This window comes from Bufo bufo, chromosome 3 (genome assembly GCF_905171765.1).
Source record: "Bufo bufo chromosome 3, aBufBuf1.1, whole genome shotgun sequence".
NCBI lineage: Eukaryota > Metazoa > Chordata > Amphibia > Anura > Bufonidae > Bufo > Bufo bufo.
In genome coordinates, this window is record NC_053391.1 from 219,732,297 (window position 1) to 219,748,829 (window position 16,533).

Genomic DNA, 16,533 nt, shown 5'->3' on the forward strand with positions numbered 1-16,533 from the left:
GCGGTGCAAGCTGCTCTAGAAGTGGGCTGGCAAATTTCCGTGGTGTAGGCAGTGCAATGTCATCATTCCACCACCTGCATAGCTCCACAGGAACCAGGCCAGATCTGGCCTGCATCACTGAATGACAGTGGGGGAATGGGGAGAGGGAAGTATTATTTTATCGTTCCATTATGCATAGCGGCTGTGGCACTTATTTACACTATATGTAGCAGTATGTGACTGAAAATGTGGGGATGTGTAAAAGCCAGGAGTAAAAAGATATCTAGGTAGTAAACAGAGATTACCACGCCTGAATCTACTTGCACTGTATTATTCCATAGAACGTTGCCCTATGGATTCCTGCTTACTGTACATGCAATTTAAAAAATTCCATCCGAGTTGGATTTTTATTGGAATTACTACAGAAATCCAACTGTAGTTCCTCCACAGCCTTTTACAGTAGGCACTATGCAGTCCAGTAGGTAGCATTCTCCAGGGCCAGATTAATTGGTAAAACTATCAGATTGTGGCGTCTTCACTTCAGAGAACACGTTTCCTCTGCTCCAGGGTTGAATGACCATGTACTTTTCACCACTCGAGGTGATGGGGGATTTTTATGCACCGCACCCTGACACTGTGTGGTCTATCGTCTTCGATCTTAGATGCTTCCACTTCACAATAACAGCACTTACAGAAGACTATGGCAGATGTTCAAAAATTTCAGCAACTGACTTTTGGCAAAGTTAGCATAAAGTGACAGTTAAAAAAATCTTTGGGGTACTTTTACAAAAGCAGTTTTAGGGCGTACAAAAGTTGTAAATGTTTTCAATTGGACCTCTTATTGAGACTAGTTTATGAGACGCCATCCCGTAGTAAAAGTACCCCTTTGAGCTTATCAGCATGGCCCATACTATGGTTGTTTGTCTAGGGACATTGCATGGCTGTGTGCTTGAGTTTAGGTACCTACTGTATTTGCAACCAAAGATCGTTGTGTAACAGTGCAGCCATTGAACTGATTGAGGTTGCAACATGACAAGCTGCCACAACTGGGACCCTAGAATCTCAAAAAATCTAGTAGTGTTGGATTTTCTGCGATTCTGGTGTTGCGACAACTTGCGAGCCACACTGTGACCTCATTCAGTTCAGTGGCTGCACCACTAGACAACAATCTTTGGTTTCATGGCCGGCATTGCTGTGTAGCCTCAGCCTTATGTCTCATTCACACATCAGTGATTTGGAGCCAAAACCAGATGTGGCTTTAAACACAGAACAGATGCAGATCTTTCCATTATATCTTAGAGGAGTCTCTAATGCTGGTTTTGGCTCATAATCACTGACCAAAACACTGGCAGGTGAATGTGGCTTTAATGGGGTTTTTCCGGGACTCCTACATCGATGGCCTATCCTCAGGATCGGTCATCAATATCCGATTGGTGGGGGTCATTGTATAGCTGTACAATGTATAGCGGCTGTGCTTAGTATTGCAGGTGAAGACCGATGACATGAATAGAAATAAGCTGCAACTAGGCCATGTGTCCAATAAACGTGACGTCACTGGCCTAGGAGGATACCATAGCGCTCACTGGAGTGTCCAGAGGTTTTTGGCCATACTGTATGTGTATTGTAGCTACAATCATACAGTTAAAACATTAGTTTCTTCTCTAGCTAGTGATAAATCTCAATTCTAACAATAATACAAATAATTCGGATCATAAATAATTGATACATGCAAGTCTATGGTCTAATAAATCTCCATTTGATATTTTTATTACAGTGAAAGAGTGAAAACCCACTGAGGAGCCCTAGCTAGATATCAAGAGCATACAGATAGAGGGCTCCACTGTATGCATGTGTATCAGCTTTCTGAGCTCTGGTGTGCCACTCAGCCCTTTTTGAAGGCCTAGGAATCAGCAAAATCCTTTGAAAGCAAGCTGTCAACGATTACCTCATACTGCATAGCAGTGAACATATGTCTAGAGCTCAGTCGAGATGACAGACTGACTTAAATGTTGCAGAATGGAATAGAAGGAAACATTTCCAGTCTATTTTCATGTTATTTTGCTGCACTGTACTGAAAGTAGAGAGTGAGTAAATTCATAAGGGACAGAGTGTAAAAGAAGAGGATTACTAGGAATGGTGCCTTCAGCTAAAGGAAGAGATACAAGGTGACCCTATGTTCCCATGCTTGCAGAGAGATGAATGGGTCCACACTATGAAAGTCAGTGTTGATTACTAGAAAGCCACTTTTGGGGTCTAGTGGGAGCATCCTATGAACAGAGAAGTTTCTCTGAGTAGAAGATCTCTGTATCCCCCCCACCACCATTAAACCAGCTGGCCTTGCCCTTGACCACATGGCTAGACTGAAAGCAATGTTCTGAGTATGATGTAAGGTGAGCTCAACAGACTTCGGATTTCTGACTGGATAGGTCATCAATATTGGGAAAGCAGAAAACCCCTTTAAAGGATCTGCTGCTAACATCTTGGTGTATCATACCACAGGACACCTTGTGGAGTCCACATGTTCATGGGTCATATCTGTTTTGGCTGCACCATGAGGACCTACACCATACTAGTCAAGTGGTTTTAAGAGTCTGAAAAATATTTTATTGCGAGTAACTGCTGGGTGGGGAAACTTTAAGGTCACTTTGATATGCCATCACTTTCTGATCTGTGTGTGGTAGACTGCTGGGACTCCTCTCAATCCGGAGAATGGGGCTAAGGGGCTATGTTTCCTCTCCTTTACTGTTTTCCCTGCAGAATAGTGTTCCCAGCCACCAATGGTGCGGGGAACTGCAGCACAAGGCCATTCAATTGAATGTCATCACTGATTAAGTTGTCTGCCAGCAGCTTTCCCCCCTCTCCCCATTCAGAACATATGCAAGCTTGGCCAGATGGAGTTAGTGGCAGGCATACTGTAGCTGTTTAAGCACCGTCTTGGACCCACACGGACGTTTAACATCAAGGGAACCTCCAAACTACCATCAGGCAGGATCCCTAGCTACAGGGAGTGCTCCAAGGGAATATAGGATGCTCCTCCTTCACTGCACCAACCACAGGGAGTACACTGTGAAGCATCATCATCATCAGGGCCAATACCACTCCCATTCTCTGCTCCAGCTCCTCATAGGTTCGCTGCATTCACCATCATGAAAAGCAGCCATTCTCCAGAAAGTGACCTTGTGTCATTGATGCATTTTGATTTTGTATGGACAAGTTTTGGATGGGCCAGCCATTAGGACATTAAGACACCACCATGATGAAGTGTCAATGTGAATTACAACTACACACACCTTTATCTAAAAACACAATTTATTGAGGAGTCCCACATTAAATTCTCCTCCCTCAGTTCGGGATTTTGGAGAATACAAAGCACAAAACGGACATACATTATTCCAGTTGTGAAAATGCTGCTTCATTTTTTTTCTTCTTTTATCTATAACATGTAGTTCAAAAGATAAGGAGACCACTTTTAATGACATTTTATACATGTGGTGTTACATATGTGATGCATACATTCTCCTTGACAGCATGAGTATATCTGACACAGCTCCCAGAGAAACACTGTCCATAAACATTTATTCTAGTATCAGTGGTCAAAGTGCCATAACAAAACAAAAAAAAGCAGTTGTACAGTGCCGGCTTATTGCAAGAGAGCACTGTATTAGGTCCGTGCTCTGTTCTCCTAAATGCACACACACACACACATACACAATAAAAAGGCTGGTCGTTTCTCCTTTGCTGGCGGGACCAGAGTAGCGCTTTCGTCCGCCCACACCACCAGCAAAGAGTTGGAACAAGAACAAGTGAGACGGCATTACACAGGAGACTGATTTGCAACCCGTATGTATTCAGAGGGGGATATCTCCTCTCTAGAAGTAGATAAGGATAGCGCACACTCAAATGTCCTGCTACAATAAAGGTCCATTCAAGGACTGCAAAAGTTCACCAAGCTCTTCACCACACATCATCTTCTTGGTAACATAAAGGCTTAAATGAGATACAAAAAGGCTACTGAATATGCCACAGGCATATAAATGATCCCCTCGCTCCGTTATTTGGGACAAATCATAGAAGTCCTTAAAGACGCTTCATATCAATGAACTGCATGCTCTTGTATTGCTGCAAAGTGTTCAGCTCCTTTTGCCAAGAACAGACCTCACCCCCACTCTTTGGCAGTTACCCAGCAGCGTGCTTTGTGATGCAGTACCATGCATGAAGGCGTGCTAAATACTGTCAAGTTTCAGGTCAGCTTATGCTCGTCATTGCACATTGAGAAGAATAGCATTGGCTGCATTCAGTGGCTTCACCTGTAATATTCTTATTGATGGACATGTTAGTTACTTGCTATATAACTGGTATTACTTATGGATCCTTATGATCTACTAAGGTTATAAACAATGAAGACTGATTATGTATTACCCTGCTGTACTGTCTCCATTATTTTTTTGGTCTTCAAAAAACCCTTTAACCAAGGACTGCCAAATGTAACATAGTATAGGACTTATTCTTCAGCACAGTCAGAGGATATGCTAACTGGGAGAAAGGATATGGGGGTCTTATGTAGTATTTTATTAATCAATGCTTCACATGGAGTATCATGGATAAATACTGATCGGGTTAGTGTACATGGTTAACCAGAGGAACATCCAATATGTATTTTATTTGGTATCAGTTACCAACTATCCACCAGTCTCTTGCATCTATGTGCCAGTCATTTAGGTTCCATAAACACTTCATTTCCTCTGCAGGTTTGATGTAGGCGCTGGAAAACAACCAATTTGAACATACCCATAGGCTACCATTATAGAGTGCTCGCTTGACCTCCATTGGGCAGTATATAGCGGAGATACCATTTTTTACATTATAGAATAATGCAACAGACTGCAGTATTCCTACAAAGGCATCCATGTTTTTTTTTTAACATGGCAACTATTGGTTACAGATGCCCCCCATTAAGTTCCAAAGCCAGACAACCCCTATCGTGCAGACCTGTGCCCCTGAACATAAAAAAGCAGACTTACCTGCCCGCGGTCCCGCTCCTGTTACATTCCTGCAGGACCAGAAAGTGGCCGGAGGCCTTAGTGGTCACATCGGCTTGAGTGTTGGGTCACAACTGTGAGGTACTATACAAGCCAATGTGACAGAGGATTGGCCAAAGTAGTCACTGGACCAAGAAGTGTCTGGGAACTGAGCAGCGTCAGGAGTGCGGGCAAGCAAGTCTACTTTTTTATGTTATGGGGAACAGACTGGAACAATGAGGGCTGTTGGCTCCAAAGCCAGTCGCCCCTCTCCTTCAAGCACATATCATTGATGATGTCTTTGGGTAGATTTCAAACCTCAGACAGGTAAAATGCAGTGTGAAAACCACCTTAGCTGCATAATTTAGGTGAGCGTCTTGGTTTAAAAATATATAGAAGACACAGGATGGCTGGCTACGGTGTTCGTTAATGGAACCCAGAGCACCAATTATTTAGAAAGGAACAGATACTAACTTAGGTGCTCTGAATCCTTCATGGGACTAATGGAACTAGTATAGAATACAATGGAATGTAAAAAGGAAGAAATAAGTCACGCTCCACAAAAGAGAGCTCACAATCTACCCAGACTTTACACGTAGACGGGGTAAACGTAATATACGGATTCCCCCAAACGATGCTCTCATCTCTACAAGTGCAATGGAGAATTAAAGACTTTAAAAGCAAAGGTCCCATATAGGATCAATATGAATAAATATAACCCATTCTACCTTTAGAAATGGTGTAGATTATAGGTAGAGAACCACCCTATGTAACAAGGAAAAAGGTCTATTCACCATATACCTAGAAAGGTTCTTCCTAAATTCATTAATAATTTAAATCAATTTCTGAGGAATCGCCGTTGGAATGTCTCTTAAAACTGATCCATTTCCCAAATTTTAAAGAGACAGAAATCTGCAGATTATGTACCCTCCTATCTGACTGGGACATTTGTGCCCTTCTCATGCATGTACATGAAGAGCTTTTCTGCCGCAAGCTTCTTAGATATGTGCTATGATGTATGTAACATACACAATACTGAAAGGATTCAAAGTGAAGACATTAACTGAAAGCATTCATTGTTAAGACTGGCTTAGTGTTCTAGTTTAGTAAGTCAGGAAATGCTTGCTTAGACATACAGTAGCCTTTTGTGAATAAACGAGAAGAACAACCAATCGATGTTGACAGCAGTGGATAATTCATTGAGACAGCTTAGAGTTGCCAGCAGATGTGCCACTACTTGTCAAGACTGGAACACGTTAATCCTACATGGGACCAGTGAAAAAAAATAAACTTCTTTCCATTTGGTCCTGGGCCCATACATTTCCCCTCTCAGCCTTTAGTTTAGGGCTCTTACTTCCATCAGCTTCCACATTCGACTCAACAGAAGTCCATATGTACACGTTGAAGATTTCTAGCATAGAATTCACAGTGGTGGCCCTAAGTCACCTGAATCACACCGGACAAGACTTGTCAGGTGGCTGCTGACCAGATGTTGATCCAACACTACCAGGTGCAGGGGGATTGGATTTAGGGAACATAGATGGTTTGGGACGGGTAGCTGGAGGCCTTGAGGGGGGTAGACGTACAGATTTAGCGGTACGGAACGAGCAAGGGATGTCGCTAGCGGAACTAGAGCTTCGCTGAAAACCAGGTTCTTGGTCCCGCAGGGACTGAGCATGAAGAGGGCTAGAAGGCTCAGAATTGGGAGCAGCCACAGGTGAAATCTTTAGGGGCTCTAGGGTGTCCAGCACCACATCTGGGGCATGTTTTGCACTGCTTTGGCGCTCAAGCTCCCGTAGCTCATTCAGCGCAGAGTTCATTGTTGCCTCAATGTCCTGAAAATACATAAAATAAAAGATTAAAATAAAGAAATAAACATTTAGATTTTTTTTCTCCTTGTAAAAGCATGCATGTAGAAACTTTATTATACTGTACTTCATTTTACTGAACTTAGATTTAATTAGTCAAATTTTTTTTTTTTTCTCTTGAACAGAAATATTTTCAATAATTATGTGAAATATAGAGAGAATTTAAAGCGAACCTGTCACCATGATTTTGCGCATAGAGCTGGGGACATGGGCTGCTAGATGGCCACTAGCACATCTGCAGTACCCAGGTCCCATAGCTCTCCGCGCTTTTATGGTGTTAAAAAACAGTTTTGAGTGATATGCAAATTACCTGATATGAGTCCTGTAGCCGGAGATGAGTCCAGCGGAAAGGAGCCCAGCACCGCCCCGCGTCCTCCGAATCTCCTCCTTGCCGGCTGACGTCACAGAGCTGGAGCGCCGAAATCTCGCGATGCGCGAGCTAGCGCATGCGTAGTTCGTTTCCTGTGCTGATGCCAGCACAGGGAATGAACATGATGCCGACACTGCGCATGCGCTAGCTCGCGCATCGCGAGATTTTGGCGCTCCAGCTCTGTGACGTCAGCCGGCAAGGAGGAGAATCGGAGGACGCGGGGCGGTGCTGGGCTCCTTTCCGCTGGACTCATCTCCGGCTACAGGACTCATATCACGTAATTTGCATATCACTCAAAACGTTTTTTTAACACAATAAAAGCGCGGAGAGCTGTGGGACCTGGGTACTGCAGATGTGCTAGTGGCCATCTAGCAGCCCATGTCCCCAGCTCTATGCGCAAAATCATGGTGACAGGTTCGCTTTAAAAATAATTTCTAGAAATGTGGCTCTGCTTTCCTGTATCCCACAAGATCCAGTCTATAAAGATGATGTTCATCGACCATCTTTGTTTCTTGAGGTTTTTCCACAATGGACAGTTATCACCTAGCCACATGATAGCTGGCAAATGTCTGATCACTAGGTGCCCTACTGCTGGGATCCCCGCCAACAGGGCTTCAAGCCGTAGAAAAAACTCCATATGGAAGAATAGCCGTGCTGTAGACTCTGCTTATTACTGTTAGAAGTTTTGTAATATACCAGAGCTACAAACTGAACTACAATGAGGCTAATCAGCATGCCAATCTGTGGTAGAAATCCGAGATTCTTAAAAATATATGGCAGAGTCTGCATAGATTACATTGTGAACATTCCTATTATAACTGGCATTATGCTGAAACACAAAAAAGGTTATTGACTGTATAATACAGATTTATTCAGTTTTACCATATACTTTCTCTGTCAGTCTCCCATGTTTATTATATAGGGACACTTCCATCAGAAAAGGTTATCTTTTAACTTAATATCATAGAAAACTTTTTTTTTTTTTTTTTAAGAATGTCTGGCAGTTTTTATTCTTCATTTCAGCAGTACTATGTCACTGAAAATGAAATACTAAATACTGTCCTGTAAAAGTCAACACAAAAAGGGAAGACCTCCTATTTAGATAGGTAAGCCATTATTAGTTTATTGCTGCTGTGGGGAGAAGTTATCTGAAGGGTAATCCTTGTGATAATAGTAGATGTGACATTGGGATAACAGTACAACAGCTCTATTCTTTTGATAATCCTATACAGAGATGTCCACAGAAAAGCATTGGATTGATTAGTATAATGTGTGATGTTCTAATTGAGTCACTTCAGGGGGACTGTCTCTGGCGAGAATGATGGTCTGACTGAGGGAGTTAAAGAGGTTGTGCAGCGATTTATATTGCTGATCTATACTCATCATAGGTGATCAATACCTGATCGCCGAGGCTCTGAAACTCAACACCCCCACCAATCAACTGTTTGAAGAGGAGAAGAGGCGGTGCTCCATGTGAGCACAGCTTCCTGTTCATTACACTGCACTTTGTCTTCAGTTGAATGGAGCGAGTACTTGTAATTACACTGCGCTGGAGACTATGCGCAGTATAATGACCAGGATACGCCGCCGCCTCCTCTTCAAACAGCTGACACCTGCACCCCCACCGATCAGATATTGATGACCTATCCTGAGGATAGTTCATCAATGTAAATTGCTGCACAACCCCTTTAAGCAAGACTATTTGCGGTGCTAAACTTTCAAATAAAGGAGAAGATAAAGAGCCAGGAGAGCAAGTAGAATACAAAAGGTGACTTCAAAAAATTGTACCCGGAAAACCATACAAAAAAAATACATAGAACATTGACATACAGGTTCTCAAAGAGGTTGTCCAATTTTTGATATTGATGACCTATCCCCAGGAGGACAGCACAAACAAAAATGGAAGAGCAGCACAACCGGACCTTTAGACCCAAAACCGGAATGCAACAGCCGCGATGGGACCGCAGATCCACAGCAGTCCAGGAACAGCGATGAAAAATGGAAGTCACAGCAGCATATCCAGTGCGTCTTTTACCCACACAAACAAAGTACTTTGTTTGTGTGTGCACTCAAGGCTTCCAATAAAAGACGCACTGGATATGCTGCTGTGACTTCTATTTTTCATTGCTATCCCCCGCCGATTAGCTGTATGAAGAGATTGCAGTGCTCGTATGAGAGGTGCATTTTCTTCACTGTTTACCTGCTCGCCATCAACAATGCAGCAGAGGTACCATGTAATTACAACTCCGCTGTCCTCATTCACTTGAACAGGATGGAGTGTAGCTACAACTGCTCCTTTCCATTCAAGTGAATGAGACAGAGGAGCTATAATACAGTGCTTCTCAATTATTTTCTGTCATGCCCCCACCCCCCCCCCAGGAAGAAGAAAACATTTTGCGCCCCCCGCGCGACTGTAAATAGTATCATTTGTCTATAAAATTGTTATAAGTACACCTCTGCATAACACTGTATCCTTAGTAACGTATAAGAGAATAAAAAAAAGAAAGAAATGTGGATCGGACACACACTTATGGGGGGATCTGTGGATGACGGACACTTATGGGGGGATCTGTGGATGACGGACACTTATGGGGGGGATCTGTGGATGACGGACACTTATGGGGGGGATCTGTGGATGACGGACACTTATGGGGGGGGATCTGTGGATGACGGACACTTATGGGGGGGATCTGTGGCTGGCACTGTTACAGGGGGATCTGTGGCTGGCACTGTTATATATGTGCCATCCACAGACCCCCCCACCCCATAACAGTGCCATCCACAGTGCCCCCCCCAGCCCATAACAGTGCCATCCACAGACCCCCACCCCTTAACTGTGCCATCCACAGATTCCGTGTGCCCGCCGCCGCCGTTTAAAGTTATTAAACATGACCCCCTCACTCCTAATAGTACCGTATATCCGAATTTCTTCTGTATAATGCCGGCAGGCGGGCCGGGCGGCCGGCGCGTCCCTCAGTGACCTCACTTGTCTGCGCCGCCTGCTTCATTCATAAAGCAGGCGGCGCAGGCCCGTGACATCACTGAGGGACGCGCCGGCCGCCCGGCCTGCCTGCCGGCATTATACAGAAGAAATTCGGATATACGGTACTATTAGGAGTGAGGGGGGCATGTTTAATAACTTTTAATTTAATAATACATTTTATATTAGTATACCGGAGGGAGCGGTGGGGCGGGGCTATAGTACAGTGACCGCACCGCCACACCGCTATTGCCGGCCCCCAGCTCCTCCTCCCAGTCCCTCCCCCGGCCCCCGCTCCGTACATCGCGTCCAGCGCCTGCGCCGGCCTCTGATCAGACGGGAGATGAGCGCTTCCACAATGGAAGCACTCATCTCCCTGCCGCATATTACACTGCGAGCTGTCGGCCGCCCCTGTTGCTATGGCGCCCTGTGCGGACGCACAGCCCGCACACCCCAAAGGCTGGCCCTGAACGAGCCCCCCTTTACGGAGCCTGGCGCCCCCCCTGGGGGGCGCGCCCCACTATTTGAGAAGCACTGCTATAATAACATTGCTTACGGCTGCAATGCTGATAGCAAGCAGGTAAACAGTGAATAAGAGTGCTGCAGTCTTTTCCAACATCTTTTCCAACAGCTGATCGACAAGGGTGCTTGGCTGCTGCCCCAACGATCGGATAGTGATAACGATCAGATAGTGAGGATAGGTCAATAATATTGGAAAACGGGCAAACCCTTTAATATGTGACCAAAAAAATAATAATTCATGGGTGGTCTCCCTCTGCTTGGAGTCTTTCAATAGGAACCTTCAGCTCTCGCCATTGTAGTTTATGGAAGTTGTGACATGCTAGGCTATAATCTTCAATGGAAGTTCTTCCATATATCCTAGTCCAGAAGAACCTTTATTATGAGCAGTACAATGTACTGCCTGTCACCTGCCCACTGGACAAAAATGAAGTAACATACACAGAATAAAACAAGCAAATTCAGAATACTAAAAATCAATGAGATAAGACAATGCCACGGCCACTGGTATGAAACTTAATGGGTTAAGAAAACATGTTAATTAATCTTTGTGAGAACAAGTGCTATAACTATGGCCTAAGACTACTCAAATAACTTAGCCAAGCATGAAACAGGTTCTGAGAACTGGTTTGGTCACTGCTATTTTGTAACCCTCCTTGAACTCACTGTAGGCTGAATTACAATTACCAGGAACAAAGCAGCAACTCAAGTGGAGACTGAACAATAATAGTAACCTGAGCAATAACTTCAGGGTCCAGCGGGCGGTGATTATTGAAGCTTTTAGACCTGCTGGCGGCCATTGCTTTGCGTATCTGAGGACTGTCCATCCTGTTCTTAAGAGATGAGTGTCGGCTGATGCTGCTGACTGTGCCATGTCCACTAATGGAGCAGCGATCTGGAGCTTCTCTGGAGAACGTCTGGCTCATGACAGGCTGAGATGTTGGCCGTACAGTCGCTCCTGGTGATGCTGGTTCTGAAGTGTCGGAGCTGGAGACACTGTCACTCTGTCTAAATGGTCTCCGGATGCTGCCAGACTCTGGTCTTTTTCTCTGCCTGAAAAGGAGAAACACCCTTTTATAAAAGGTCATAAAAGCAAATTTTCGGTAACCTACGTAGGTCGGTCTCCATGTCAAGGCCTTGTTCTGCTCTGATGTGCAGCCACAAATTATATATCAAGGAACTATGTTCAGACCTCCAGACCCAAGTTCAATAGAATCACCAAAACAAGTGAACAGTTTCTCATAGCCTAGATTTTGTTTAGGGCCAGATGGATCAAACCACTTTATACTGCACATAAAAACTCATTCTTGCCAACATTTTCATGGCCAAAATTGAGGCATTTAAAGGGAATCTGTCACGCCAATTCTGGACTATTATCTACAGTAATACATGAGTAGTCCTGTAGATAAGGCGTCAAGATCACAATTTTTTAAAACATCTTCTTACAGTCCCTCTTCCCCCTACTATCAGCTTTCAAAGCAGCGCAGAAATACTCATGTTGGAACCGCACAGCAGTCTGGACTAACGGAGAGGACTCCTGTGCACATGCACAGCAGTCCTGACAGTGTATTTCAACGCAGCTCTGAGAGCTGGCTGTGGGGTACAGTAGGATAATTAAAAATGGTGATCTGGACTCCACATCTGCAGCACTACTCATGTATTACTGTAGATAAAGGGAATCTGCTACCCTGATTTTGAAAAATTAAGTCCCATCCTAGAAATGCTCCAAACCGTTGTGAAATGCCCATTTATGGGTGGGGTTTCCACAGTGGCATACTTTTAATGAAGGCAGACCACGTCACTGCTACGGAGCCCAGGGTAGTTGGGCCAGAGCTGAACGCCTTCTTCCGTCCCGAGGCGGAAACACTGGGGGGAGCTTAGTGCAGACATTATTATAGCTGCCATTGCACCGTGTAAACTCCTATGCACTGAGGTCTCCCTAGTGGTGTGAAGTAGGAGAATTTATCTATGTATTTCTGACAGTCATCTGGTGTAAACAGATTGAGAAATATGGTGTGCTTTGCGCGTTCTGCATTGCCTGGGAGTGTTTGACGCATGAGTAATGGGAAACTAGTAGTGCAGTGGGGACCACACTGGTTTGCTACGGGGGCCCTATTAGATCTGTGTACACCCCTGGGTTTGCAGGACCCTTTTGTGGTCTGGTTCTCATGACTATCAGCAAAATCAGTATGTAAGTAAACTCTTAAAAACATATATAAAACTATATAGTGTGGCATACTGCTTTTTTGTCTGATCACATAACAATTGAAGCAACTTAAATTTTAAAAGGGGAGGAAAAAAATAATTCTACATTCTTGTAAAATTTGGCTGCTGAGACGAGCACATGTAAAGAGAATCCAGTGTGGCAGATTTAGGAAAAGAAAGACCGCCATGTCGCCCATAGTAACCAACCAGCGCTGCTCAAATTTTTCATGGGCATTATGAGAAATGAAAGCTGCACTAAAATTGGTGGTTGCTATGGGCAGCAAAGACAGTTTAAAAAAAATTTTTTATATATATTTTTACAGAATCCCTTCGAAAAAATTGCAAACAGTGCACATAATATTCTTTCAGAACTTACCAGGGAGTGCACAAATAACGGCGCCATACAGTGCCCATATAATTCTGTTCTAATGCCAAAATAACAGACTTTATATTACCTAAATACCAACGTCACACAGTGCCGTAATAATACCGCCATACACTGCCTAAATAGCAGGCTGCATAATGCTGAGCTAGCATGGCTCAGGCTCTTGGGGGGAGAGATTTATCGAAACAGATGTAAAGGAAAACTGGCTTAGTTGTCCAAAGCAACCAATCAGATTCCACCTTTCATTTTTCAGAGCTCCTTTGGAAAATGAAAGGTGGAATCTGATTGCTTACTAGAGGCAACTAAGAGAGTTCTACTTTACACCAGTTTTGATAAATCACCCCCTGGGTTTTCAAGCTGAGGTAGTTAGTCTGAATAATCCTGAAGAAGGTGGTTGAGGTTCTGGGAAAGTGGTGGAACTTCACGGTAAAGTGCATCCCTCTTTGTACGTGCAGAAATGCCACTTTAGACCAGAAACATATCTTTACCATTTTATGAACAGCTGAATACTAGAAATGCGGACTGCTTGCGCAAGCAACAAATGTGAAGCATTTCAAGCATGTCAAATTAATCTAAATGTCTGTCTGAGGCAGCTGAAATGAATTTTAAGCATAACTGAAAAGTCTGCAGGAATGCAATGTGCTTCTGCTCACCGTGGATGAAAAAGTACATAAAAAACTCTACTACACCCACAAATGTGACGTGTTACTACTTTGTATAAAAGGTAGAAGCGTGGCGTCGCCATATTCGGACACCCTTTTTCTGCAGCTGCAGTTTTTATCGATACCATTTTGGGACACATGCAACTTTTTGGCTCTACCGCTTGGAATTTTTTTTCACCATATATGAGAAATAATATGAACAAAACTGCATTTGCAGGACAGAGGGTGCCCCCTCCATTTGGCCACACTCTGAGACACTGCAGTCGCCACTGACCACCTACAGGAACAGGTCTGTAGTTAGATTAGCCAAAATAGTACAAAAAACATTGTGCTCTTGGCTAATAGGAACAATGAAAAAATACACCGAGGGGAGCGCTCGGTCTGCTGTGACCGAAACACTGTAGTGTACAGATACATGCATGGTTGCCAGTCGGTGAACGCCATGAAAGGCAATAGGGGAGGACGCAGACCATATTCAATGGATCCGCTTTAAACAGACCACAATGACTTGGCCATGATCAGTAATTCCAACATAACAACATGACTCTTGAGATACATACACAGTACATGAACTGCTCTCTACTAGTATGCTTGCTTCATGCTTCTTTTTATGGTTACTCAAAGGGGGTTTCCAAGATTTTACACTATTGACCAATGTGGAATGACAGATACCATTTTTATCTAAACAGGTTCAATATTAGGCATAAATTACATAAGATATCGTTATAGTGGTCAGAGCTCCAGTTTTCTAATATGGTGCTCCAATTCCCTTGCATAGACATGGATTTAAAAGATTAGCATATTGAATACCTGTAGCCACCACTAGAGGGAGCTAAGGAGCTTACCGCATACTGTCATAACTGAATTCAAAATAAAGGGAGTATGTGATAAGCTCCCAAACTCCCTCTAGCGGCAGCTGCTAGGATGTAATTTTATATTTATGCACGGGATTTAGAGCTCTGTATCAGAAGAACAGAACTATTAAATACTCACACACTTTAATACTCATTACCTCCACTTGATAGGTCATCAGTATCCGATTGGTGGTGGTCTGACACCTGGGACCCCCGCGATCATCTCACCAAGCACAGAGTTGTAGACTGAATGGCAGGTGAGCTTAGTATTGTAGCTCAGCCCCATTCACTTCAATGGGGCTGAGCTGCACCTAGGTGTGACATCACATGGTGTAGGCTAAACTGCTAGAAGGGAGCGGCGATACTGTGAGCGCCAGTGCCTTCTCAATCAGCTGATCATGGGGGTCCTGGGTGTCAGACCCCCACCGATAAAATACTAATGACCTATCTAGAGGATAGGTCATCAGTATATAAGTCTCGGAAAACCCCTTTAATAATGACAGAGATTCACTTTAAAAAGGGAGTACAGTGTCTAAAACTGCCCATTAAATTGAATATGCAAAACGGCAGAACCAGACACAAAAGCACTGTGCGTTGATCTCTAGTGTTGAGCGAACTTGTTTTTTAAAGTTCGGCGTCTAAAGTTCAGGTTATCGAAGAATCCCGTTATGGATTCTAAATACCGTTATGGTCCGTGGTAGCGGAATCCATAACGGGATTCTTCGATAACCAGAACCCGAACTTTGGACGCAGAACTTAAAACACAAGTTCGCTCAACACTATTGATCTCATGTGCCAGGTACTGCACTGAAGGGGTTGTAGTCCTCCACGAGCACTGTTGCTCTTTGCTCTGCTCATAGACAGGGTCTCAGGGTTAAGACCCCCAACAACAAGAAAAGGCCATCAATGTGGAATCCTACAAAACCACAAAAGCATTTCCATTTACTGAACATTTACAAGAGTTACACCGACTCTACTGCTTCACGAGTGCGCTCCTGCTCTTATTAACAGGCCTTACTTGTTAATGTTGGCGAGGTAAATGTCAGCCACGTGGGTCCCTGCGGGGCAGCTGAGGCTTGCTCTAGCGGTGACCTTTTCCTCCACCAATGGCTCAGAACTCTGCTCTGGGTCAGATCGGGGACTGGATCGCTCACTAGGGGGGTCATCACTGTCAGGAAACAAGAATCATTACAGAGATGGTTTCGTATTACTGCATTAATTGCCATCAAATCAATGATCCTGTAAGGATTAGGCAACCAATCTACAGGACATTTCATCTCTGGGACATGAAATTATACACTACGTCTAAACCCTATTCTGCTGGACTAATGGAAAATGAAAAACCTGAAAAGCAACACTTTTGGCCAAGAGAGATTGCCTGTGATATAAATACATCAATATACACGTCGGCACGTACCTTCCAGTAGCTGGTATTCGCCTGCTGTATCCAATGCTGTTTGGATGGGATCCTATATAGAGGACAAGACACGTCAGCGGGCAAAATTACTCAGAAGGCCTCATTCACAGGACCGTATTTTTCATCTGTGTGCTATCCACACTTTCTGCAGACGGCACACTACCCCACCTCTAGGGAGTCATGCACACATGTGTATTTCTGGTGGATCCGTGAAACCGTTCAGCAAATTATAGAACATATCCTTTTCTGATTCACATTGTGGAGGAGAATAGTCAT

General features: G+C 43.9%; 1 protein-coding gene across 2 annotated transcripts in view; it reads right to left on the minus strand.

Moving 5' to 3' along the window:
• Positions 1–4,885: 4,885 nt before the first annotated feature.
• SRGAP2 (SLIT-ROBO Rho GTPase activating protein 2) overlaps positions 4,886–16,533 on the minus strand; it is a 133,579-nt gene continuing 121,931 nt past the window's right edge. For both annotated transcript variants that reach the window (XM_040423961.1, XM_040423960.1), the window contains exons 20-23: positions 16,258–16,309; positions 15,859–16,008; positions 11,469–11,787; positions 4,886–6,832 (exon numbers count right to left, since the gene is read on the minus strand). In XM_040423961.1, the coding sequence (XP_040279895.1) occupies positions 6,449–6,832; positions 11,469–11,787; positions 15,859–16,008; positions 16,258–16,309 (905 nt within the window). In that variant the 3' untranslated portion in view covers positions 4,886–6,448. The remainder of the gene's footprint in view (positions 6,833–11,468; positions 11,788–15,858; positions 16,009–16,257; positions 16,310–16,533) is intronic.